General features: G+C 43.0%; 3 protein-coding genes and 1 long non-coding RNA gene across 15 annotated transcripts in view; 1 reads left to right on the forward strand and 3 right to left on the reverse strand.

Annotated features, from left to right (window-relative positions):
* HOXB3 (homeobox B3) overlaps positions 1-23645 on the reverse strand; it is an 86402-nt gene that overhangs the window by 61841 nt on the left and 916 nt on the right. Inside the window, exon 1 of one of the 5 annotated variants that reach the window (XM_028702539.2) lies at positions 6128-6240. The exons of the other annotated variants lie outside the window; for them this stretch is intronic. The gene's annotated coding sequence lies outside the window, so the exon portion shown is untranslated. Of the gene's footprint in view, positions 1-6127; positions 6241-23645 lie in introns of those variants that run through there. 5 annotated transcript variants of the gene reach the window in all.
* Positions 1-23645, forward strand: part of LOC144325130 (uncharacterized) — a 43108-nt gene that overhangs the window by 12924 nt on the left and 6539 nt on the right. For 2 of the 5 annotated variants that reach the window (XR_013390431.1, XR_013390430.1), the window contains exon 2: positions 2519-2727. This is a non-coding gene — a long non-coding RNA (uncharacterized LOC144325130). Of the gene's footprint in view, positions 1-2518; positions 2728-6372; positions 6625-23645 lie in introns of those variants that run through there. The other 3 variants (XR_013390433.1, XR_013390429.1, XR_013390432.1) reach the window with 3 other exon arrangements.
* On the reverse strand, positions 7465-12694 carry HOXB5 (homeobox B5). The gene is made up of 2 exons (XM_028702557.2): positions 10111-12694; positions 7465-8699 (listed from the first exon to the last, which is right to left on the reverse strand). Exons 1-2 carry the CDS (start codon positions 10757-10759, stop codon positions 8452-8454), a joined length of 897 nt encoding a protein of 298 aa, XP_028558390.2. The 5' UTR covers positions 10760-12694; the 3' UTR covers positions 7465-8451.
* Positions 13503-23641, reverse strand: HOXB6 (homeobox B6). 4 transcript variants are annotated; one of them, XM_077917352.1, is made up of 3 exons: positions 22110-23641; positions 16628-16765; positions 13503-14453 (listed from the first exon to the last, which is right to left on the reverse strand). In XM_077917352.1, exons 2-3 carry the CDS (start codon positions 16650-16652, stop codon positions 14194-14196), a joined length of 285 nt encoding a protein of 94 aa, XP_077773478.1. In that variant the 5' UTR covers positions 16653-16765; positions 22110-23641; the 3' UTR covers positions 13503-14193. The 4 variants fall into 4 exon arrangements, with proteins under 4 accessions (XP_077773478.1, XP_077773477.1, XP_077773475.1 ...); XM_077917351.1 differs by having other exon boundaries at positions 16628-16800; XM_077917349.1 differs by having other exon boundaries at positions 18950-23641.

Below are 23645 nucleotides of genomic sequence, written 5' to 3' on the forward strand. Positions count from 1 at the left end.
TCTCATACATGACTCGCACTGTGTTCAGTGGGGTTTACTCACAGGTTGGTATTGATAGGATTACAGTTTAAGTCCCGTTGGTTTTATTGATGGAATGAAGCAGGTGCCTAAATCTCACCCGTTGAACTAAATGGGATTTAAAGTGCTCAGGTTGGTGGAATCGAGTTCCTGTTTTATTTTTGCTTCTAGTGCCTGCAGCCGGGTACTTTTTTTTTTAATAAAAAAAAGTCCCCTCCTATATCCGAATTAAAACAGTTTTAGTAACGTAATATGGGCTCATTCCCGCCATTAGTACCTCTGGAAGATCCATTCTGTTATTTGACTTGGGTACAGGTAGAAGGCAGAAATCGGGAGCAAACATAAATTCTTATGCGATTGTCTGCATCCTTTTCTCTGCCTCTTGCTTTTGGAAGTGTGCAGTCCTAGACACACATCCCTGAGAGTCCCATTGAACTCAACGGGAACTACTTCTGAATATGTATGGATAGGGTTGCACTGTAAGAGAAGAGAGACTGTCTCCACCATTGCTATACAGTTTACTAAAAGAAAGGAAAATAGCACACACCCGCTATCAAAGTCCTTCTGCATACTTTGCTACACATGCCATCACCTTGTAAGATGTGAGTTCAGGGCCCAATTATGGATAGGAGGTGTATTCCCAGCAGCTGACAGGGGGGAAATAAACCACTTCACTTTGTTCTTAAATATCCATTTGTCTACGGGCCTGATAAACAATATCCTTAGAGTTGGGTATCACCACAGGCATGTGGAAAAGCTTGCAAGTTAAATGTATATATTTAACCAAACATCTGTGCAAAAGCTTGGAATGCCAAAAATTCTGCATGGCATAAGTGCTTGAATTTGCTCTCCTACAACACATTACATGACAATTGCTTCAAAGTAGGGCTGAGGTGCCTGCAAGCCACAAAGCAAATACTTTAGAGACACTTCTCCACTCTATCCAGATGTAAAAGCTTTGTGGCCAGTTTAGTAAATCTATTTATTTAGCTATCTATATAAATATCTGTGCAGGTTATGCTCATGCATAGTGAGTAGATGGCTATAAGGTCGTGTGTGTGTGTGTGTGTGTGTGTGTGTGTGTGTGTGTGTGTGAAAGGGGGTATTCATACAATGGTTTATACACACACATGCGCCTGCAATGAATAGGGTGGACTGGTTATCATGAGGCCAACAGAGTTCAAGGGGAGTTTATCCATTGACTTCAAAGAACATTGGATCTGACCTTTTGTGGTCAAGAAGTCAACTATTGTCGCCTGACAAACGTACTACTTAGAGAGGTGTATATTGGCTGGTCTGGAGCAGATTGTCTCCTCCTCCCCAACACCCCCCCCCTTCACAATTTGTGAGGATAGACTGGAAAGATTAATTGGGAAAGATTCGAACAGGATGCATAAAAGGCCCACTTCTGTTTTGGGAAGGTCTGGGATCTTTGGGGGAAGGGCAGGGAAGTTGTGTATGTGTGTGCAGTTTACTATTTACAACTGCTAATTACAGTAGCAGACTAATACTACTCCTGAAATTCACCATCACTGTTACAATAACTTTACTAGCAGAGGTGTACAAAAAAGAAAGAAAAGAAAAACCACAGTCCTAATAACCACCGGACACTGTACCTAACCAATATTATTGAAACCAATGTGTCTTCATTTTCACTTCCTCCTGTTTGGAATGGACGATTTTCGACTCCTACTACTACCCACCCTGAATCTTGTTCAGTAGTAGCAACTTCTCCACTGCGTGATATCATGAAAAGAGAAAAAAATTGCAGGGAGAAATATCAAAAGAGCAAAATATATAAAAATAAAATTCGGATTTGCAGAATTCGTGAAGAGAAAATATTATTATTAATAATAATGCAAACTCCATTGTATAGAATTGTATAGAATATGATATTATCTGCAAGATATGATGTATATACGACGAGTGTTTCCTGTTTACATTGTATATAATGAAATTTCACTACTGCAAATAATAATAATAATAATAATAATAATAATAATAATAATAATAAACACGATATGCAATTGGGGGTGAGTAGTATTTTCTGGTGAAACCCTCCTGTATCTAGGAAGAATTGCCTTCCTGTTTACTCTCCCATGAAAACTTTCTCAAGCCGTTGCAGGGAAAAGCAAACAAACTAAGAACAAGGAACAAGAATAGGAAGAAAAAGATAAGAAAGGAATTTCTACTTTTCCTTACTATAAACTCCCACTGGCCATAATAAACACTGGGGTTTGTGGAGAAAGGAAAGCAACCTTGGAAAAGACACCAGGAGAAGAAAAGTGAGTTATAGAAGGGAACTTTTGACATAACTCTGAATGCAGATGAACAGAGAATATGCACAGAAAACCTAAAGAATTTTGCCTCCTCTGTTGGGACAGTTCTGGCTTGCGGAAAGGATTTAAGAGGGGCGCGGGGGAGGGAGGTCAGGTTTAGGACTGCGGATCAGTGGCCAGGCTTAACAGATTCTGAGATGTTTCTACTTTCCCTTCTTTAGATGTTTTGGGCAGGACAGAAGCAAGGGAAACACCCACCGGTCACCTTTATGAAGGGGTGGCCTCCCTTGTGCCGTCTTTCTTTCGACGCACGGAATGCCCTTCCCATTAAAATGGAACCGGATGGAATCAGCCCAACAAACACAACGGCCAGGATCAAACGAGGTGCTAGGGATGGGACGCTGGACCTGGTTCTCTTGAGACGCCGCAGGTATCATCCTGATAGGATGCCCTTCTTGCCTTGGCTGTGTGGGATAGCAGTCCTGCAGCGTAATCCTAGGCATGTTTCCTCGGAAGTATGGCACACGGAGTTGCAAAGAGCATACTCCCCTAACTTACCTGACCCCACTTAAGTATTGTATTTGAGTGCAATAGGACTTTACTCAGGCATGGTTAAGACTGCAGTGTCAGCCTGCATAGGATCGCAAGCCTTCCTGCCACATATGCCGCAATACGCAAGTGAGAAATGTATGTATGTAGATGCATAGGCGTGGGAATTAATCGTACAGGCAGATGAATCACAAACATGCAAAGAGAGAAAAGTGTGGGCTGGATAGGAAGAAAGGGAGGTTTATGGAATGGAGAAACTCACGGATGGGTGGTGGAAATTTCCTTAGCAATAAGGTCCTCTGTTTTCCGACCCTGGAAACCAGAGATCTCCCTTCTTCCCATCCATAGGTATTACTCTTTCACTCCGTGCCCATAGTCTAGATTGTTGCCCAGTGTCCCAGTGCCAATAAATTGGCCGGAAAGGAAAGCAATGTCGTTCATATATGTGTATGAGCGCCCATACCAAACGTCGGCGTTCCTTCCTGAGACCAGATACAGATTCGATGAGACCGCAGTATCTCACAGAACAGATAAGAGTGCATGACTGGCGCACAGCCTGCGAACTCTAACCCAAACGGGTAGCATTCTTTTCTCTCTCATTCTGTGGAGATGTATCTATCTATTTTACAGGTGTGCATGCGTGTGCAAGCTGGCTTGTGGCAGCCCCTAAAGTCTGAATCATTTGTTTCGTGTTCAAGAGCACGATCCAGTCAAGGCTAAAGTTCCATTTAATTCAATGGAATATATTTAAGCAACTGCCTAACTCTTCAGTTGAATTATATGGGAGTAGGATGTGCTTAAGGATAGGTGGGTCATAACTCCAAAGGGTTTTTTCAGAAGAACAAAGGTGTACTGTGTTATGTACTGAGAGACATTCGGAGTAAGGTTTTAGAGAATGTGGTCTTTCCCCATTCAAGCCAGCAAGCCACCATCACCAGGCACATTGCACAACTGCAGTCAAGTGTGTTTTCAGATCCTATACTCAGAGAAGGGCACAGAGTCAATAGGGGACAGTCTTCAGAAACAGTAGGAAGGATGGTCTAAATGTGATAGGAAGGGAGAAGCAGCAAAAGTGGTCCCTTTTATCCTGCACCGAAAGACATGTGTCTACCAAATGTTACACAGCCCTAAAGATCCTAGCTTCAAGCAATGGAGGGGGGAGGGAGGAAAGGGGGAGAATAACACTTGGAAAATATTCCTCAACCCACAAAACCGCCAGAGCTCATCCAGCAGGGTTACTTACTTAAAGTCTATTTCAATGAATAGTGCTCCTGCCTAGGCCCCATTCATTTAAATGGAACTTGTGAGAGATAATTCAGGTTGGAAAATGGTTCCTTCGCACCAGCTCATTTTTGAAAGCGGGTGGAGAAATATGGAAAAAAAAAACCACACAACACCCCAAAACCCACAATGCCTACAAATCAGTTAGAAACTGTTCTGCTTATGGAAGAGCAAGGCCTCTTTGAATCTCTGATTTACTAGTAATTTCCATTAAAATGAAGAGGAGCGAGGTAGCATAAAGAAGAAGGGCTGGTAGCGAGGTTGCAGCAGAGTCAACATCTCATTTCATCAGTCCGAATGAGTTTGTGGTTTGTTTGTTTTTAAACGCCAACGCACAATTTACATTTCAGTTCTGTGCTACTTTATTCGGAGGTAAGCCCACAAAGCACAGTGGGATATACCCCAGATATAAGTGTGCATAGGTTTGCATAGGAGAAGACTGCATATACCATTGAAGTCTATGGAATGCAGCTGTCATTTTGAAGCCCTGAGGCTCCCTCTTATCTAAGATCCTATACAGCCCTTTATTCCTGAACGTAAGAAGCAAGCAAGCTTCAAAACTCAAACAAGGTTTGTCCCACTCCCTCCCTGTGTTTTAAAACATTTCATTTGGCTGATCCAACAACAAGAGTAAATAGAAGTTTCTAAAGCTCTTTGGCACAATCGCGTTAAAGTCCAGAGTCAAACAGCTTTAGGTCAAGTGCTGGATGTTTATGCTGAAAGCATCCTCAAGACAAGAGGATTTTTTACGTTCATTGATCAGTATCTGGATTAGGCCCCGTCTGGAAAGCCTCTGCTACCTTTATGACGAACCTTTCCTATTTGGACGGAAGAAACGGGAAGTTTCAAACATTTATGGGACATGGAGCAGTATCTCTCCCCTCCCTCCAAAAAACTCATTTCCCTTTTCCAAAGGCGCCTTGCTTCTGACAGAGAAGATTCCATAAGTGGGCGAGATGGAAACCTGCCCCATTTAACAAACTTTAGTCTCTTCCACCTTTATATCAGCCAAGCAACTAGCCTGGACACATTGACTTGGAAATAAGCCCCACTTGATTCACGGTGCTTACTTCCGGGGGGGAAATATGCATAGCAGAGAGTTGCACAAGACAAGGGGACGCACCACATAGGACACTATCCACGGGAAAGTACATGCTCTTTTATCTTCATTTCCACCAGGCTTGCGCAGGAGAACTTCCCAGGCCATGGTTAGCAGCAACATGCGGAAAATTACAAATATACCGAGGAAGCGAAGGAAGATACCTTTTAAAATGGGGTGGGGGGTTGGGAGGCCAAAGGAAATGTCCCGAACGACAGAAATACTGAAGAATGGGGAGGGGGAGGTAAATTGTGAACGTCCAATGTTCTGACGGTAAGTTATTCAGGAATACACACACACACACACACACACACACACACGGTTAAAAAGCAAGAGTGTCTCTCAAAGTCTACATTTTGCTTTCCCAGCGTGCGCACACACAGGACACACAGACACACGCAGACAGAACAGCCTCTGTTGAAAGCAAGCCGTCGAAATCAATCCTACTGATTCTGATAGGAATCACTTCTAAGTAAGTGTGCTTAAGACCTGGACATCAATACACGCCCAATACCTGAATACACCCGCAAAGTGCTTTACAAGAGCTACCAAGGACCTCAGCGAAGTTGTCATACATAATCCCCTCTCTCCCTCGAGCAAAATCCTTGGAGCACTCCGCAGTGACATCGCCATTCATCGAGATGGAACGCTTCATCTTATTTCCTCTTCTTCTGCTAACCATATGCCTACATACATACATACATACATACATACATACATACATACATAACGTGGGCCACTCCAAGGGAGGACTGGGGCCTTAACATTCATTTAGCTAAGACTGTACAGAAGCAAGCTGGAAAGAGAGACAGGAATCCCTCCCCCCGCCCCCCCGCCCAATCTCTAGCAATCTAGCCTTTTAAAAGTCATTTAACCAGATAGTATTTCAAGAGAAACTTACTTTAAGCTTAGCAGTTTCTAAGTCCTCTGGAGTAAACACTGAACCATCAATGCTTCCTATTCCAGCAATGGAGAAGCCTTTATCTAGCCTGGAAAAGTGATCTCCCATTCCTGCCCCTCTCCAAGCCAAAGCAGGCAGTTAAAATGTCACTTAACATTCTGGAGAATGTGAAATATATTGTACATTGTCAACTCCCCAAAACCATAAAACTAACTTTATGGACCTCACGTGACTTTTGAGAGCCAGTGAGGGGTATCTGGCTGAGGTCTGGGCGATTTTTACGATCTAACTTCTAGATAAAACCCTATCCATTTGACATCTTAATGTCACAGCCACTTTTGGTATACTTACTTACTTTGCTATGGGTAAAATATATGTGTGTGTGTGAGAGAGACTCTGTGTATTCAAGGGAAGGCGAGAAAATGGGTTGTTTTGGAAATGACAACTCACATCCCAGTCCTCTCAAAACCACTTAAGAAGTAACCAAAGAGTTTGGGGTAAGTTCACAAGACCGATTTTAATTCGTACAAGAGAGTCAGCGAGAGAGAGAACGCTGTAAATTATAATTTAAGGAGATCAGCAGCTATTTATTTCCTCTTTTCAACAAACAGAATTTACTGATAGCGCTTTGGTTTAAGGGAAGGAAGAGAAGGAAGAATCCCAGGCTAGTAATAAGGAAAGGTCGGCGCAAAGATGTTGTTTAAATTATGCGTAATGAAAACAATTCTAAAGTTAAGGCAACTGTGCATTTCTGTGTTGAGTTTAAGACTCTCTGTGAGAGAGTGTTTGTACTTGTATGTGAAGGAATATAGTAGTAATATTAATAAGAATATAAAACAGCTCATAGCATATTAGCTCTGCAGCTCAGAGCGTATTTGTTTCATGTTATGATCACTTCACTTCCTCTCCCAAATGTTTGGTTTATGGACTTGATGGCTGCTATTCTCAGCACGGTTACTTGGAAGTAAAGGCCACTGGAATAAATGGGGGGTCTTATTGCCAAGTAAACGTGGTCAGGGTCGAAGTGTATAAGACAGGAAGCAAAGTTTGAGAACATAACAACTGGCTTGTTTTCTTTCTTTCTTTTTCCCCTTTGGGTTGTGTGTTTCCTGTTCAGCCACAGCACCGACTGAAACGAGGCGATTTTGTACCCTTCCCTCGTAAGGTTGGGGAAGTGTCCTGGTGGAGAACCTGGCAGATGGGCCATACGGGTTGTGAAGACACTTTCTGTGGTGGTGGTGGTTTTTGTTTTTTTTAAGTTTGTATTTCGCTTAGGAGTAACTTTAGGGCCGAGATTTTCCATCGCCGTGGTATAAAGAAACACAAAAGATGGTGGGTGTGTTTTTTTTCTGGTCAGGAGAAACGTTTATTTGACTTCAAGTTAAGGCTACAAACGGATACGAAAAGCTTCTTGGCAAAGATGGGAACAGGCAGCTAACATGACAAATGCCATTTCAGACACACAGAACACTGAATTCACCCTGCCCACTAAAACTTCCTATTAGTCACTGCAGAAGTATTTCTAGTATTTACAAACATTTTCAACATACTATGGTTGGTCCAATCGTATACCCTTTTTAAGTGAACTTCACTCACATTTATTTAAAAAAAAAAGTTTCAGAACTGGCCTAGGATCAAAACAAGGCCAGGAAATATGAACCAAATCACAGACTTGACAATTCCAAAGACAGAAAGATACATGAGCTTATATATAGATATATTGTAATTTTTTTTCTTTTTTTAAAAAAAGTTGTGGTTGATGTTTTTAATTTTTTTCCCTCTGACACTGAAGTACAGGATAGCCCGACTGGAGAAGAAGGAAAGGAGGAAAGATCTCCTCCTAAAGCCTAAACCTTTTAAAGGAGCCATCTTTCCTTCTCCGCAGTGGTTTATAAATAAGTTATAACATTTAAAGAGCACGTTAAAAAACAAAAAAACAAAAAAACATGCTAGCTTTTTCCAGAAAGCGTCATTTATAGCACAGACACAAACATTTAGAACACCTAAAGCATTAAAGAAGCCTCTGGAAATAACTTTATTTTATTTACTTTAATTTAGAGGGGGGAAATCGTAGCAAAGGACACAGTCCTGGAATAATAGTACCACCGAAGTTGTTTAATAACAATAATTATAATAAATCAACCAACAGCATGCTGAATGGAAAGTGCTTCACTTTACAGTACTCCAAACTTAAAAAAAAAGAAGACTGGCTGTTGCTTTTTTTTTAGTTTTAGTTTTAAACTTTCTCACTTTCTTTCTTTCTTTACTTCTCCCCGCCCCCGCCCCACACTTCTACTTCTTACTATTTCCCCCCTTGATATAATTTAAGGCTGGAATGCGCTGCCACCAGACGCTAAACTCATACTTTTGAGTTTGTTATCTTTCTTCCACTTCATTCGCCTGTTTTGGAACCAGATTTTTATCTGTCTTTCGGAGAGACACAAAGCGTGGGCTATTTCTATTCGCCTTCTGCGGGTGAGGTAGCGATTAAAGTGAAACTCCTTCTCCAGTTCCAGGGTCTGGTAGCGAGTGTACGCCGTCCGCGCTCGTTTACCATCCGGTCCAGTCATATCTGGGTAATAATACATGGACAACATTTTGGGTTCTGTTCGGCTTTGTCTTTATTACTACTATGCCAGAGAGATTATTCGACAAGTTTCCTGCTTAGTTGGAAAAGCTCACCCCAGATTACTTGCAAAAATCACGCCCCAACCACCTTAGCACCTTCCCTTTATTCCCTTCTCCGTGACTTCATTTTGAACCTGAATTCCACCCATTTTTTAAAAAATATATATGTGCCAGTATCAATATGTCCCCACCCCAACCCCTCCTGCGAGGCATCCTTTTCCTTGACCCTATAGCAAGTTTACACATTTCCAGAACTCCAGCGTCTGCAGGTTTACTCGGGAGTAAACCCCACTGGCTTCAGTAATGCCTACTTCTAGGGAAGGGGTGGACAGGATGGCAGCCTGGCGCTGACGCTCTAAGCCTTCATAGTATCTCCTTGTCTCTTTCTGCTTATACTGTATACCAATATAATCAAAATGGGGAGACATACACAGGCGAGCAGAGAGGAAGGGAGGCGAGGGACTACCAGTTTGGTCGTACGTTCCCGTGCCTCCCCTTCGCCCTGGAACTGACTTGCCCACCCCCTTGACACTAGCTAGCTACACTTCGCTGGAAGCAACTTCCACACTGAAATCCTTGGGGCTTCCTCTCTCCACCCAAATGCATTTAGCATCGGCGCGTTAAGCGAGTCGATATTTCCTCACCCTTCGAACTCTGCCGCTCAGATCCTCCTTGGCAACGTCCATCCGCTTTTACCGTGGGGGAGGGGAGGGGGAAAGAGTTTGCCATTATCCCACATTGTCACAACAGACACTATAATGTGGGGTGGCGGCGGCGGCAAGAGGAGATGTTTGACAGACCCATCTGTGCCCACAAACAGCACTGTTTTTCTTCTTCCCCACAAACCAGTCTACCCGTTCCTTTCCTCCCTACCTTTTCAGCTCCTGATATTTTAAAAGCCCAGTATGACTGCTGCCACGACTACTCTTATTCTCACGTCTCTGAATATTATAATGTGGTTACTTCTAGCACTAGGTCCTGTCACCCAGATACCATGCTATGTCTGCGTTATTTTATTTTATTTTTTCAAGAGGGAAACATTTTCAGAAAACCTCTCCTAAATCAGACTTTCCCTCCGTGTTAAATTAAATTAATTAAAAAATAATAACTAAAGGCACTTTCTGATGGGAAGCAGAAAGGGAAGCCATAAAAAGACACACCGAGGCTGTCTTCCCAGGCGATTGTGCTCCATTTCCACCTCCCATCCCCCATTCCCTGTCTGCCCTGCCAATAACATATTTCATATATATTCCTATATATATATATATATATATATATAGAGAGAGAGAGAGAGAGAGAGAGAGAGAGAGAAGTAGACAGATAGAAAGATGCAAATTTTAAAAAGGAGCATGTACCATGGCTAATATGAAGTTTTCGCATCCAGGGGAATATCTGTGGGCTCTGTCCTTCTGTGGCTGGCGTGGACGTGGCGATGGGCTCTGCCTGAGCTCTGACGCCGTTGCTGTTGACTTGGGAGCCGCTCTCTTCAGTTCCCGAGGACGCGCTGGTTTCGTCTATCTCTGTGAAACTGGTGGCGTTGGCCGTGCCGACCGAGGCTGCCTGGTCGGCGGGGGAAGAAGAGGCTGCTTTGCCTCCATGGCTCTCGCCGTTGCTGCTGCCGTTGCCGCCGCCGCCTCCGCCGCCGCCGCCGTTGTTGTTGTTGTTGTTGTTGCTGGTGCTGCTGCTGGTGCTGGTGCAAGGGAGGGACTCGGGAGAGGACAAGGAGCAGCTCGACGCCTGTCTGAACCTGCTCTCCGGCGCGGCTTGGGCAGGGAAGGCGCGGGAGCTCTCCCCAACCGTTGCAAAGTGGCTGGAGGAGGAGGTCGAACGGCTGATGCTCAGATCCATCCCATTGTAGTTGTATCCACCATAAGAGCCGGCGTGCATGTTGCCTGGATCTCTATAAGATCCGTTCATGGAACTGCCGGTCCCATAATTTAACAGCTGATAGTCTGGGGCATTAGGATAGCGTCCTGAGAACGAGTTTACAAAGTAAGAACTCATTTGGGTTGTATTTTGGAGGGCTTGATTTGTGGGGCTCGTGGTCGTTATAACCCCTGTGCTTGAGGATTTATGATGTATTAATGAATTATAGCGATGCACTGTACTTCGTTTTTGCTATGTATGCGGCCAAATATGGGGGTGGGGTGGGGGGTGCGTTTGGGAATCACGTGCTTTTGTTGACCAGTCGTAAATTCTCACTGATGACCTCAAGAGGCAATTCATGCTCTATGGTTACAAATAATGACGATCCGAGAATCGTTAGGCCCATGTCAATGCGCGGCTTCCAAAAGGGGGAGGAAAGAAGGGGGGAGGAATCAGAAAGCAGAGGTGGCTCCTTGTTGGCGGACTGCGCCACCTACTGGGCAAAGGAAGAGTTAGCCGGCATGGAGGATAAGCTCACCCAGGTTTGTAAAAAAATAAATAAAAGAAAGAGTAACGCGCTCTGATTCCGTGCCCACCTTTTACAGAAATAAAATACTTCAATCGCTACACTCCCCAAAAGTGTCCTTTCGGAATCTTTATTTCTCTTTTTAAATCTTGTTATTTCTGAAGGTAACATTTCCCCCTAATACAGCCCCGTTTGCCTCCTTCCACGCTGGTGCGCTTTTGTGTATTAAAACATTGCTATTATTATGACTACTGGTGGTAATTGCTGCTGTGATAATAAATTATAACCCCAATGCCTTTATTGTGTTGGTGTCAGAAAAGGTGCCGCACCAGAGAGTCCATCCTAATTTAAACTCAAACGCCTGCTCCTCTTTTTCCGTTCCGCCTTTCCCTCCCTGCTTTCTTCCCATTATATGCATGTTTACTCAGAAGTAAGCCCCTCTAGGTTCTGTGGAGCTTGCCTCCAGGTAAGTGTGCATAGCACTGCAGTCTAATCCTACCTGAAGAATACGTGCCTCTCAAAACCAGCACCTACCTGTGCTAATAACTGAGCGCTTTTCACTTATTTGCACTGCACTTGGTTCACATAAGCAGTACTGCTGTTGTTGCTGTTGTTGTTGTTGCTATTATTATTACTACATCTCAGTACCTTTGCTGCCTAGATATTAGAAAGGAAAGACTATCCCCTTTAAAAATTAGGGAGTTCTGTGTATTTATTCATATAACTGGTGATATCCTGAGTGACATATATCGCCCATAACATGAACAGTTACAATAGAATGCTGTCCCCACTTAAAAGGGCAATCCTATTCATACCTACACAGAAAGAAGTCCCATTGTATTCAGTAGGGCTTACTCTCAGGTAAGTGGGTGTCGGATTACAGCCTAAAAATTGGAAACCAACGTTTGGTCTGAAGTGAAAAATGCAAAAATAAATAAATAAATGGCCCAGATTTATGAAAGCCTTTGCTTTCTCCAGCATTTCCGAAATGTTTTCCCCCCCTCTCTTTGTTTTTCTCTCTCGAAGAACCGCTCAGGAATTTCGAGAAGTCAGCCTGGAACCCATTGGAAATTATGAGCCATATTCAAAGTGACATATAATTATAATAATTACGGCCAATGAAAAGAGTAGCAATAAGGATAAGTGTCCTGCAGCTGCGAGGCTTCAGCTGGAATTGATTTTTTTAAGTGTCTGCCATTAACACCATAATTTGGGGAGGGGAGGCTTTGAGGTGTTGAGGTACCTGTGAATTTGGGGTGGCCAAAGCTGTAAGATAATAATCCACGATCCTTTTTTACGGGGGGGGGGGGTTAAAACAAAATAAGGAAACTTGGTTGCAAGAATAACAGCAAGTCAGAAAGAGTTGCAGACCTCTTGCTTCCACAGAACAAGAGAGACAATGACAATAAGCGAAAAGCTGCCTTTCAAAGCTTCCCTAAGTAATCCTGGAGCTCTCTGGAAACTGTTCTTTGTCTAACCATGGCAAGCATGTCGCCATGCAATAAAATAATATAAAGAAATGTTGGAAGGAGGCACTTGGGGTGGGCAGAGAGAGGTGTACGGTTCTATATTATATATATATATATATATATATATATATATATATATATATATATATATATAGGTGCTATATATATATATATGCTTGAAAGAGATTAGCGGTATTGCGGTATTCCAATCATTCGTTAAGTTTCCTGCTGGTATATCCCTTTCAGCTTCGTACACACACAAAAGTGCGAACTGCTTGTGGTTCCACCTTTTTAATATAATTTTTGAGTTCTATGTAAGTCGTAGGGGTTGTGGGGTGTTTGAGCAGGCGGTGGCGGGAGAACGAGCTGAAAGGAAGTGGGCCAAATATTTGAAGGCGGCTATACAAATGTTAGATATCTTCTAGCAGATGTATGATTGGGGAGGGGGCACAGTTATGCCTGCTCCCTTGATTTATTATATATGCGGTGAGCTCCCCCCCCTTCATAACTCTTTTGTGCTGTAACAATAAAATATATCTATATTAAAGTTAAATGTCAACTCCAAGATATTCTTGGTGAAAAGGTCTTTCATTTAAGATTAGGCTGAGGAGTATTGGAAGTGGGAGGTGTGAGGAGCCGAATCTATCTTTCAGCGCTAACTTCTGTAAGGCTTAAAAAAATTGCTTGGCTGTTCAGGTTAGGGGAGAGAACTTCTATCAAGCAGCGGGGCTTTTTATTGTTCCCTTTCCCCCCTAACAAGCCCACAGCTTCTGTAGGTAGACCAATTCCTCAGGAAAGAAGTATCTCTGTGTGTGTTTGTGTGTGTATATGTGAGTGTGGAGAGGGGAGGAGGACGCACACCCTAAAAATAGGAACGTGCCAAGTGTTTTTCTCAACATGTTTGTTTGCTGTTTATTAGAGAACTTCCATCTCCATAACTAACACAAACTACAAACACAACACTGTACAAAAAAATATAATAAAATAAAACAAACAAAAACACCCCTCCTATTTTTTTTTATTTCACCATATTTTTTTAGGTAGCAATTGTTCCTTTTCAATAGATCTTTTCTTAAAAAAAAAAGCAACAGCAACCCTTAAATGTCAAAGAACCTAATTTAACGCTTTTCCTTTTTAAAAAAGCAACATATAAGTAAAATCGTGCATGAGACTTTTGTTTTACAAAATGAAGACAATCAACAACCCCAAAAATCTGACACATATATTGCAGCACCTCCATTTAAATACAAGAGTTAGCAAGAATCGTAAGAAGGACACCCTAAAAAAAAAATCCGTTTGTGGTGCGGGGGCGGGGAAGAGGAAGGGCCAATAGAAAGAATAGGGAAATAAACTGGACTAGAATCTTGATTATGACACGACAGATTACTGGATGCGAGAGAGGGTGCATGAGGAAGATGGGCCAACACCTCCATACAGTCTCGGGTATTTTACAAAAAAAAAAAATATATGTGTGTCTCCGCTGTGCCTTTTATTTTTGCCCTTTTGGGAGCCCCTCACAACCCTTGGCATTTTCGCTGTCTTCCTTCTCTCTCCCTCCTTCCCCTGCAATCTCTCTCTCATTCCGTTGTTTTTTCCTCTTCTTCCTCGGCACTCAGCTGAGTGGAGTTGAGTAGCTTGTTTTCCTTTTTCCACTTCATCCTTCGGTTCTGGAACCAGATCTTGATCTGGCGTTCCGTCAGGCAGAGCGCGTGGGCGATTTCGATCCGGCGGCGCCTGGTCAGGTAACGGTTAAAGTGGAATTCTTTCTCCAGCTCCAGGGTCTGGTAACGGGTGTAGGTCTGTCTCCCTCGCCTGCCACTCGGCCCGAAAGAGGAACCTATGACGGGAGGAAAACAAGGGTTGGTTGAAAAGGACGTTGGACATTTATTCGGAGCTTCAAATATGCATGACAATGGCTACTAGGCTAACCAGTTTGTGTGTGCGCGTTGTGTAAGAGAGAGAGAGAAGGTGTTCTCTTCACTTCCCCTCTCCTTGTGCCCCCACCACCGCATCCCAGACCTCCAATCTCTCCGATCGAAAGGCCCTCTTTGTACACGTAAACTTCCAGAAGGATAGGAAATTAAAGGAATGAAGGAATGAAGATGCGTACAAGAAAACAGAAACTCAGTTTGGGTTGCCTTCACTTGATGCTTTCGAAAGGTCTTCCAAAATAACCCTGCACTTCATTTGGGTTGTACTTGTGTGGGGACATTGCCCCCATGCATAAGCATGCTCTCTGGAGAGGCCCAACCCTGCTCCCAAAAGGCTGAGCTTCAAAACTTGCAGCCTGGCCAATCAACATACGCAGTCCTTTCAAAAGAAAATAATGATAATAAACACCTCGAAGAAGAGATCTGTGTAACTCGAAAGCTTGCCGTTCCTGTTCAAAGGAGCTTAGCTCCTCCAGCAGAAAAGGTCCACCCACCCTTCCCCCACCCACCCACCCTTGCGCTTCCCTGCCTTGTGGACTCTAGTGCCCCCACTGAGCGGAGTTCACGGAGGGCTAAGGCCGCGGTCCTATGCATACTGCCTTGGGAGTAAACCCCAGTGGGCTCCGCGAGATTTTACTTTTGGAATAATGCTGTTTGGGAGCGGAACGCGTTACTCTTAGAGCTTGTGGTCCCCCAAAGCCAACTTAAAAGCTTGGAAGGAAAACCCTACCTAAGAGAAGCAGTAAGACTTTCTGGAAAGTAAATGAGCTCAGGATCGAGGTGCCACTGGGAAGTAATGGCGCATAGAAATCAATGAGACTTAGCTTCCCAGCTAATGTGTTTTTAGGGTCGCAGTGGAAAGGCTTGCAGGATTTTGTCCTGGGAGAGTTGCTAAGGCGTTTGCCACCCCTTTACGCACTTATTTCCGGACAAAATTCATGGGAGGTTATGAATTCCATTTCTACCCTTACTTCAGTTTACTTCTGGGGCAGTTCTTTCTGTTATGTAAAACTTGCAAGGTACTGGGTCCCTCCTCCTCCTCTCCTCTCCCCTTCTCTTCTGTTTTCCCTCCCCACCCCCCACCCGGCGTATTTTATCGGTAACTGGAATAGATTCCAGAGTTTCAGCAATAAGGTAAGTTTATTGATCCCCCCCTCCCCGCCCAACATCAGCCCACTCCGGAATTTTTGAGATCGACAACGTATAATACGTGTAAACACAGGGAAGGGAGGAGGAGAGGTTGCTGTTTCCACCTCATTTTCAAGAATGTGTTTTCATGGAAAATCTAGCACCTGGAAGGCCATGGTCGATCACAGAAGAAGGGGTGGGGGTGGGGAAGAGAGAGAGAGAGTATGGGAATGAGTGAGTGAGTGAAAGAGAAACTATCTGCAACTCCTCTCCAGACAGGCATTTCATTATGTGCGAGTTTCATTAAAAATGTAGCTCTCTCCTTTCAAATATTTAAGCCCTTCCGACATTATTCAACTGGCTGTGTTATAGAAATACACTCTCTGGGATATGAATTGGCCAAGGTGTGTGTGAGAGCGGGGGGGGGGGAGATATGAGAAGGGGGCTAAAACCAAGTCCATTAAATTCAATTGGGGGGGGACTTCAGTGTGATATGGATTGCATCGTGCGTGTGTGCTTGTGTGTGTGTGTGTGTGTGTGTGTGTAAGTACACAAGACACGTCTCTAAATCACTCCTCCTGAGTGACAGCTAACATTGCCTTCCACAAGACAGAGCCGGTCAATCAATAATCTCCGTACCTCCCCAGATAACAGAAAGTTGGCTAAAGAAACGAACTCACTGGAGGGAACCTCGTGCAATGAATATATATGTATACACACAAGCGCGCGCACACTCACATACACTCAAACCTTCCTTATGGAAGTTATGATCTAAGTAGGATAAAAGTTTGAGGAAAGTTTCTGCTTCCCGCTGTCTGGAAGCTGAGGCGAGAAGGGCAGCGTTTCCTGTTCAGAAAGAGATGAGGTGAAAGGGAACCCTCCCTACCTATCTATCCGTCTGCCTGCCTGCCTGCCCATCCTTACAGAGAACATAGAGAAAAGAGGAACTTACTGTTGCAGGAGTTCATCCTCTGCATCCAGGGGTACACCGGCGTGGAGCACTTCTGGTCTTCGCTCTCCCCGAAAGCGTGTTTGTTCTGGGAGCAATCTGACTTCCGGACTTGCTCCTGGCCGAACGGAACAGGGTCCTCTAAACTCGAAAGAGAACAGGCTGTCTCTTTCTCTCTGTAAAAACCAGATGTCCCGTAATCGCAGGCTGGGCTCCGGTTGTAAGCTCCGTTGGCTTGCTGGTAGTAAGGCGCGCCCGGGTAACCTTTATCCGGGACCCCCCCACCCCCAGTTCCATAAGTGGCAGGGTAGTGCCTTAAAGGGTCCGCATACCCCGTGGAATATAAGGGGAGCTGTCCCAGAAACGGTTCTTGACCCCCGGCTAAGCTCACCGGAAAAGTAGAGTTGACAAAATAAGAACTCATTGGAAATAATAATAATAATAATAATAATAATAATAATAATAATAATAAAGCAGAGGAACAGCGTCTGTTCTTTCCCTTGGTCTTTATGATTTGTTGCGTTTTATAGTCCAAGCGGTTTAGCTATTAGCAGTATATGGGAGATTGGGTTTTAGCTGAAGGGGGATGGCCGCGTGCCAACCAGGGACATAAGGAAAGAGAACCATCTGATCACGCGCTGACCAATAGCAGAAGTCGAAGACTGCGAAATCGCACCCTAGAGGGGTTAGCTTTGCACAGGGGACCCCCCTAGAACAAACCAGCGAAAGCATCTCTGCCACCAACACCATCACTTTTGAACAACAGATACGCGCGCCCCCGCCACCCCCACATAACACAGATAGACACCCTCCCTCTTAACCACATACTAATGATGGGGGGGGGGGGGAGGAAGAGATAAATCGATTTAAAAAATTGGACTTTCCTTCTTTGGCTGTTGTTTTCTTTTTCTTTTAAAGAAGAAAATAAATAAATAAATGCAGGAGGAGGAGGAGGAGGAGGAAGAGGGTGGAAAGACAAGAAGAATAAAACAAATGAGGACTGATTCTATCATTGCTGCTGTCGTGGACACGAGGGAAAAGGAAATAAAAAAAAGGAATTCGTTTCATCTGGAAAAGTTTGGTAATTTCCAGCGTGTTTTGGTTGGGGGAAGAGGTTATTATCCCCCACCCCACCCCCACCCTTTGGGTTTTTACAGGAATATGGCGGGGAGGGGGAGGGGAGCTATAAATTAATACAGAAGCATATGTACGAAGAAGAGGAACGCTAGATTAAAAAGTTCGACCGATCTTGGTATACTTTTGGAGAGGGTTATTATGGAGCGTCTTAAAAAAATAAGAACTTTAAGCCACCTCCTGGGGACGGATGGAGAAAAATGGTTTCGTGTCTCCCTCCATAAAGGATCCTAATGAACTGAATGGCTTGTGTGAGAGAGAGAGAGAAAGACTGTGTGTGTTTACACACTCACACTCGTATTTTGTCACGAGGGTCCTAATCAAACCCTGTACTTTTAAGTTCCTCCGGTACCTTTATATAAAGTCCGGCAGATGAATGGGTGGGAATGGAGCTGAGCTAGAACGATATTCCCGCATATCTCTCAAGAACGGTGCCCTCTTGCGTTTCCGTGGTTAAGGCCGGGTCTTCGGACAGTTTAGAGTTAAGGGCAGCGGTTGGTCTGACGGCCAACAACACTCCTTATTGATCACCAGGCATCGGGGAGAAAAATATTTAAGGCAGCTGGGAATGGTCATCTGCTAGATGGTGCCCGTGTTGTCGATAGAGGTGAGCCGGCAGAAAATATTGTCTGTGTCTACTTTGTGCGTTGGAGTTTTGTTTTTTTCTTTTCAATTCGGCACTCAGGGATAAATGAAACTCGCTCAGAATTCGGTGCCATTCTGATATTGTGTTTTTAAGCTAATGAATGAATGGACGAGTGGGCAGGAAGAGTTGCCCAAATGGCTGAAGTTTGGGCATTTCTCTTCCTGGCTTCTTCCCACGCTAACCTTTCTGCATGGCGAACCACTAGTTCGTCCTGCCTTCAGACTGGTACAGTAATGCCATATAATTTAATCCTAACTCCCCAAGACCACCACTTTGTCTTGTATCATTTTGAATGTGAACAACTGTGTATTTCAAGAAATATTTTTAAACACTTCAACTTCGTGTTTCATAAGGGAACTGTAATTTTCCAGTTTCTTTCATGTTCGCTGCCAATTACTGTCATCTCATAACTCCGTCTCCGAGCTGTCCATTTACCAGCTTCTGGTAACTGCCAGGCACTCCCCCCCCCAAAAAAAACCCCACACACAACAAACATACGTGCTTCCCCCACCTTGCACATCCATGCAAACGCAAATAAAACAAACCTCTCCAGTTTATCCCAACTTCTGATTATCCGAATGTAGAGGTCAGCGCTGCAATTTGGACAAATGAAAGTTGTAATCCAATCCACCTATCTATCACTCCTCTATTACAGACGCTGTAATCTGCTCGCAGGAATTATCCGCCACACATATACTCAATTGCTCTCAGATCAGATTTACATGGCAACGTGATCCCTTCAGAATGGCCAGTGTGAATTTGCTCGGTCGAGGGTTTAGCATTCGTGAAATGGTACCGGATTACGATTTAATTTGTTGGGAGCCTAGGCTTTAATGACAAGGAAGCCCGTGCGGATTTAACACTCCCTGAGAATGTAAGGAAATAACAGGCAAAGGAAATGGGTGGTGGGTGGTTTTTTTTGTTTTGTTTTTAAAGCTCTCTCTTACAAACAGATTTCCCCTGTAGGTTCTCCTCCCTCAATTTGTGTACAGAGTGCATCCGAACTGTAAATAGAACCGCTTTATTGGCGTGGAAAAGCAGAGGGGAACGGGAGCAGAGCAGGAAAAGTGGACCTAAGCAATCGCCCCCCTCCCCTCTTACTTGAAAAAAGAAGAAGAGCACGACCTTTAAAACTCTTGTTTAGAAACATGCATATATCACATGTGAATAAGAATGTATGGATTAAGATGTGAAGTTTGACTACTTGATGGTTAAATAAGTGAGTAAATATGCTACTTGCATTTAACTTTTTATAATATTACTTTGGAAAGTGTTATGATCCGCTGGGTTTCGAGACGAGAACACGGAATCCCATTTATAATATGATGCAAATCTATTTTTTACGCCTCTTTGTGACTCAATAGACTTTCCTCTTACACATCCGTGCAATTCGGATCATCTCTAATGTTCATTTTGCAAAAACTTTATTTTCTCTTTTTTTATATATAAAAGGTCATTAATAGCAACTCGTCTCCTAATAATGATTTACTCATCGTTCAAATGCTTCCCTCCCCTGCAAGGAAGGACTGCTCTTCAATTTAACTGATGAACATTAATTTAAGAGCTTTTAATGATTCATTTGTAAAGAATGAATCACTCTCTAAAAATGACTTTTAAAGGGAAAGGTGGCTTGGAACTTATAGTATAACAGGTCTTAAGCGTATGGAATCAAAAGGAAGTTTGGGGATTTTATGACCGAGAATATTGTTTATAAGTCAACAACTTCGGTCTTCTGTAGTGAAGTGTCTGGATTCTTGAAAGTATTTGGGGTCACCATGGGTAATGGGATAATGTTTTATTTAACTTTAGCTTGGGTATTTCTAAAAAAAAAATTAAAAATAGTTGGGTAATAAATATTTGTTCTTGCGTGTGAACCATTCTGCCTGTAAGCAGCAACCCTTACAAAGAGAATGTGCTGTTGTTTACTGCTGCTGTTGTTGTTATTGTTGTTGTTGTTGTTGTTGTTGTTTGGGCTATGGCACTATTAGAGTTTTAATCGTGGGTCTGTAGGAAGATTTCTACACTGGGCCTCCAGTTTTCAATGTTACGCTGGGAAAACCACCCGCCAGCCTTCTATAACCCAAATAAACTCTCCTCTGTAGCCTGTTGTTGCTGTAGAGACCTAACATGCTTTCTATTAGCTTGGAGAATCCATCTTGACCAAAGTGTGGCATAACTCAAATGGCAGAGAATAAATAAAGATTAAAGGGGCTTATTTACAACGTGTGTAGCTGGTGCTCTGTAGCTGAGGGGGGGGGGTGATCCAGGTTCCTGCTTCCCACCCCACCATTTCCTCTCCGCTCATTCCTGCCTCTTCTGCATAGTACCAGCCAACTTTACAAATCAGAAAGGGGGGGGGAGTGTGTGTGTGGGGGGGGGAGAGACAGATAAATGAGGGGATTAAAACAACACCCAAATATTTCTCTGGGCAGACACCAGGCCTCGGAATGCCTTGTTGGGAGGCAGAAGTTTAAGCGAAGTTAAAGCAGCCCAATAATCTGCAACCTAGGCAAAGCGAGAAATTCTTCTTAACCAGAAAAGAAAAGGAGGAGTATCTGGCTATTCTATTTAACGTGGAGGTTGTAATTCAGCAGCATAGAGAAGTGCGAAGCCAGCAGGACTTTTGGGCAGGAGACTTAAATTGGTACCATAAAGTGAAGACCGGCCTTTAAACACTAGCACAGATACACACAGGACTGAATAGCCTCCTGCTTTTATTCAGGATCATAAAACTAGTCACAGGAGAGAGAGCCTTCCTTTTGTCACATATATAGCCTTACTGCAATTCCATCTAAGTGATGTTTTCCTGCATTGTTGCCATGTATAAGACAATGAACTCTGAAGGCATATATATATCTATATATATATATATATTCTCTCGCTCTTTCCAAGCAGGCAGCCATTTGAAACTTAATTTCCAGTCATTTACGTTTAATTTACCTAACTTCCCCTGCAGTGTATAATAATTTTGTTAATGGGATCACATAGGACTAAAAAGAGGGAGGGGGCACCCGTCATTGTTTTATCAAAAGAGTTGAGCTAATAATTAACAAAAATGGGAAATGAGTCTTTGGGGTAAAGTTTTTAATGTGTTATTTTAAAAAAGCAAACAAACAAACCCACAACCGACCGCCGCACACAAAACGACCGCCATATTGCTTGATTTGCTTTCCCTCCAAAAGTAAAGGTAGTAAAGGAATAATGAGAAATAGCATTTAAACAGATTTTTAAACAACAAAGCCAGATAGGAATGTGGAGGTCAGCTGGCTGTAGTTGAGGTGGGGACGTCAGGATTAAAGGAATATGGGCACAATCTTCCAGAAAGTTCTCTGGCGCAGAAGCCCAATTTATGCCAACGACGTTTTCGTAGCAGATCCTCTGGGAGGATTGCGTTCTGTGTTAGTAGAAGCAAAGGTAGTTCTAGAATACGACCCCCCCAGTTTCTGATAGTGTTAAGTGTGAAGAGAATAATTGTTCTTTCTAAACGCACTGTAACATGCGAATATCCTTCATTTTCAGTTTACAAATACACACACACACATATATATACACCAGCTTCAGTTCACCACTCGATATTTGATCATGCGAGCAGAAGTAAAGACAAACATAAATAACTTCAAGCAGAGAAATAATCAGAAGCAACTTTGATAGGAACAATCACTTATTTTAAGACGCCGAGAAAAGTACCCGATTTTATCAACTTACCAAAACTCAAGAACTAGCTCCTCGTGTTAAAGAAGGTTCAGTGGGTTTTCTGCACACAGAGACACACAAGCCGCGCCCCCCCCATCTCGCAATGTTAATGCTAAAATCCGAAAGCTGTGAAAGTATTTCACACGACTTAAAACACTAAAAGAAGCCTAGTCTACTATGATGAGCGAGCTATATACCCGGAGAGATGGATGGGAATTATCTCCAGCTCCGTTTCCAGAATGTGTAAGGCATGTCCAATCCATTACATGACAAAAACATATTAACTGTAGAAAATGAAAATCTTGGTCTACTTAAACTAGTTTTCATGGGAAATTAATCATTGTAAAACATGGAAACAAAAAACGAATCGTTCCTCTGTTGGACGGTAGATGGCAGCAAACAGCATAGAATGAGCAAGCTGAGACGCTGCAAAGCCAACTCCTAAGACAAAATAAAGAGAAATAGCTGCTTTGATTTTTTTTGGGGGGGGGGGGTTATAGGAAGGGGGAGGGAGGGAGATAAACAACTTGGTAGTGTTTAACCGATAGGAATTCATTAATTAGTGGCTTTATATAAATGGGCACAATCCGCCGGGAAGCTCCCCTTAACAAGCCCCCCCCCCCTTGAGAGAGATGAGCAGGAGTTCTAAAGGTAGGGAAGCAGAGGTTGAGTTACAAAGGGCAGCTCATCTAATAAGACCAATAAGACCTACTGGGTAAAAATAAAATTTAAAAAATCGAGCCTCAAATATTTAAATTGGGTAGAAAGGAGGGGCGCAGGAAAGGAGAAACGGCATGCAAAATGACGACTGGGCATAGTTACGTATGAAAAATGCAGAACAAATTTTATCCACAACTTTTCAACTTTCTCTATGATTTTCACCCTAGCTGCGATATGCTTCCAACGAAATTATACTCGGAAACAAACAAACAAACAAACAAAAGGTTAACATGCTAGAAAATGTGCACAGTTTAAAAAAAAAAATCACAAGCGTTACCTAACTGCACAATACGAAATTTACCAGGAGACCGACCGGTTGTGCATACAACACTCGTATTTTCAAATAATAATAATAACCAGGTTTCTTTTTTTCTTTCTTTCTTTTAAGCACAAACATGAACACAATACATGTAACCACAGTAAAAAGGGTATGAAATATTTCAAAATTTCCTGTCTCTCAGCCCCCACCCCAATTTCCAAAACAGGTGTAGCAATTGCAGTGTATACGATTCTCTCCTTTTATACAACACATTCTCAATTACCTAAACACAGGAAAAACCAGTGTTTAAAACGCCGAAGGAACACACACACAATATATATTAAACACATGTAAACTATTATTTTTAATACTCACATATACCGATTATTAATTTTTTTTTTTTAGAAAGACCATATAACAGTGTATCGCAGTCTCCTCTCCTCCTAATCTTTTATTTTATGGGTTTTCGAATCTAACCCCTCTTTATTGTAAAATAAAGGCACTGCGTATTAGTATTACTATTTTTCGTTATTAATTTTTTTTATTATCTTTGTCTTTCCTCTGCCCCC

This window comes from Podarcis muralis, chromosome 13 (genome assembly GCF_964188315.1).
Source record: "Podarcis muralis chromosome 13, rPodMur119.hap1.1, whole genome shotgun sequence".
Taxonomy (NCBI): Eukaryota; Metazoa; Chordata; class Lepidosauria; order Squamata; family Lacertidae; genus Podarcis; species Podarcis muralis.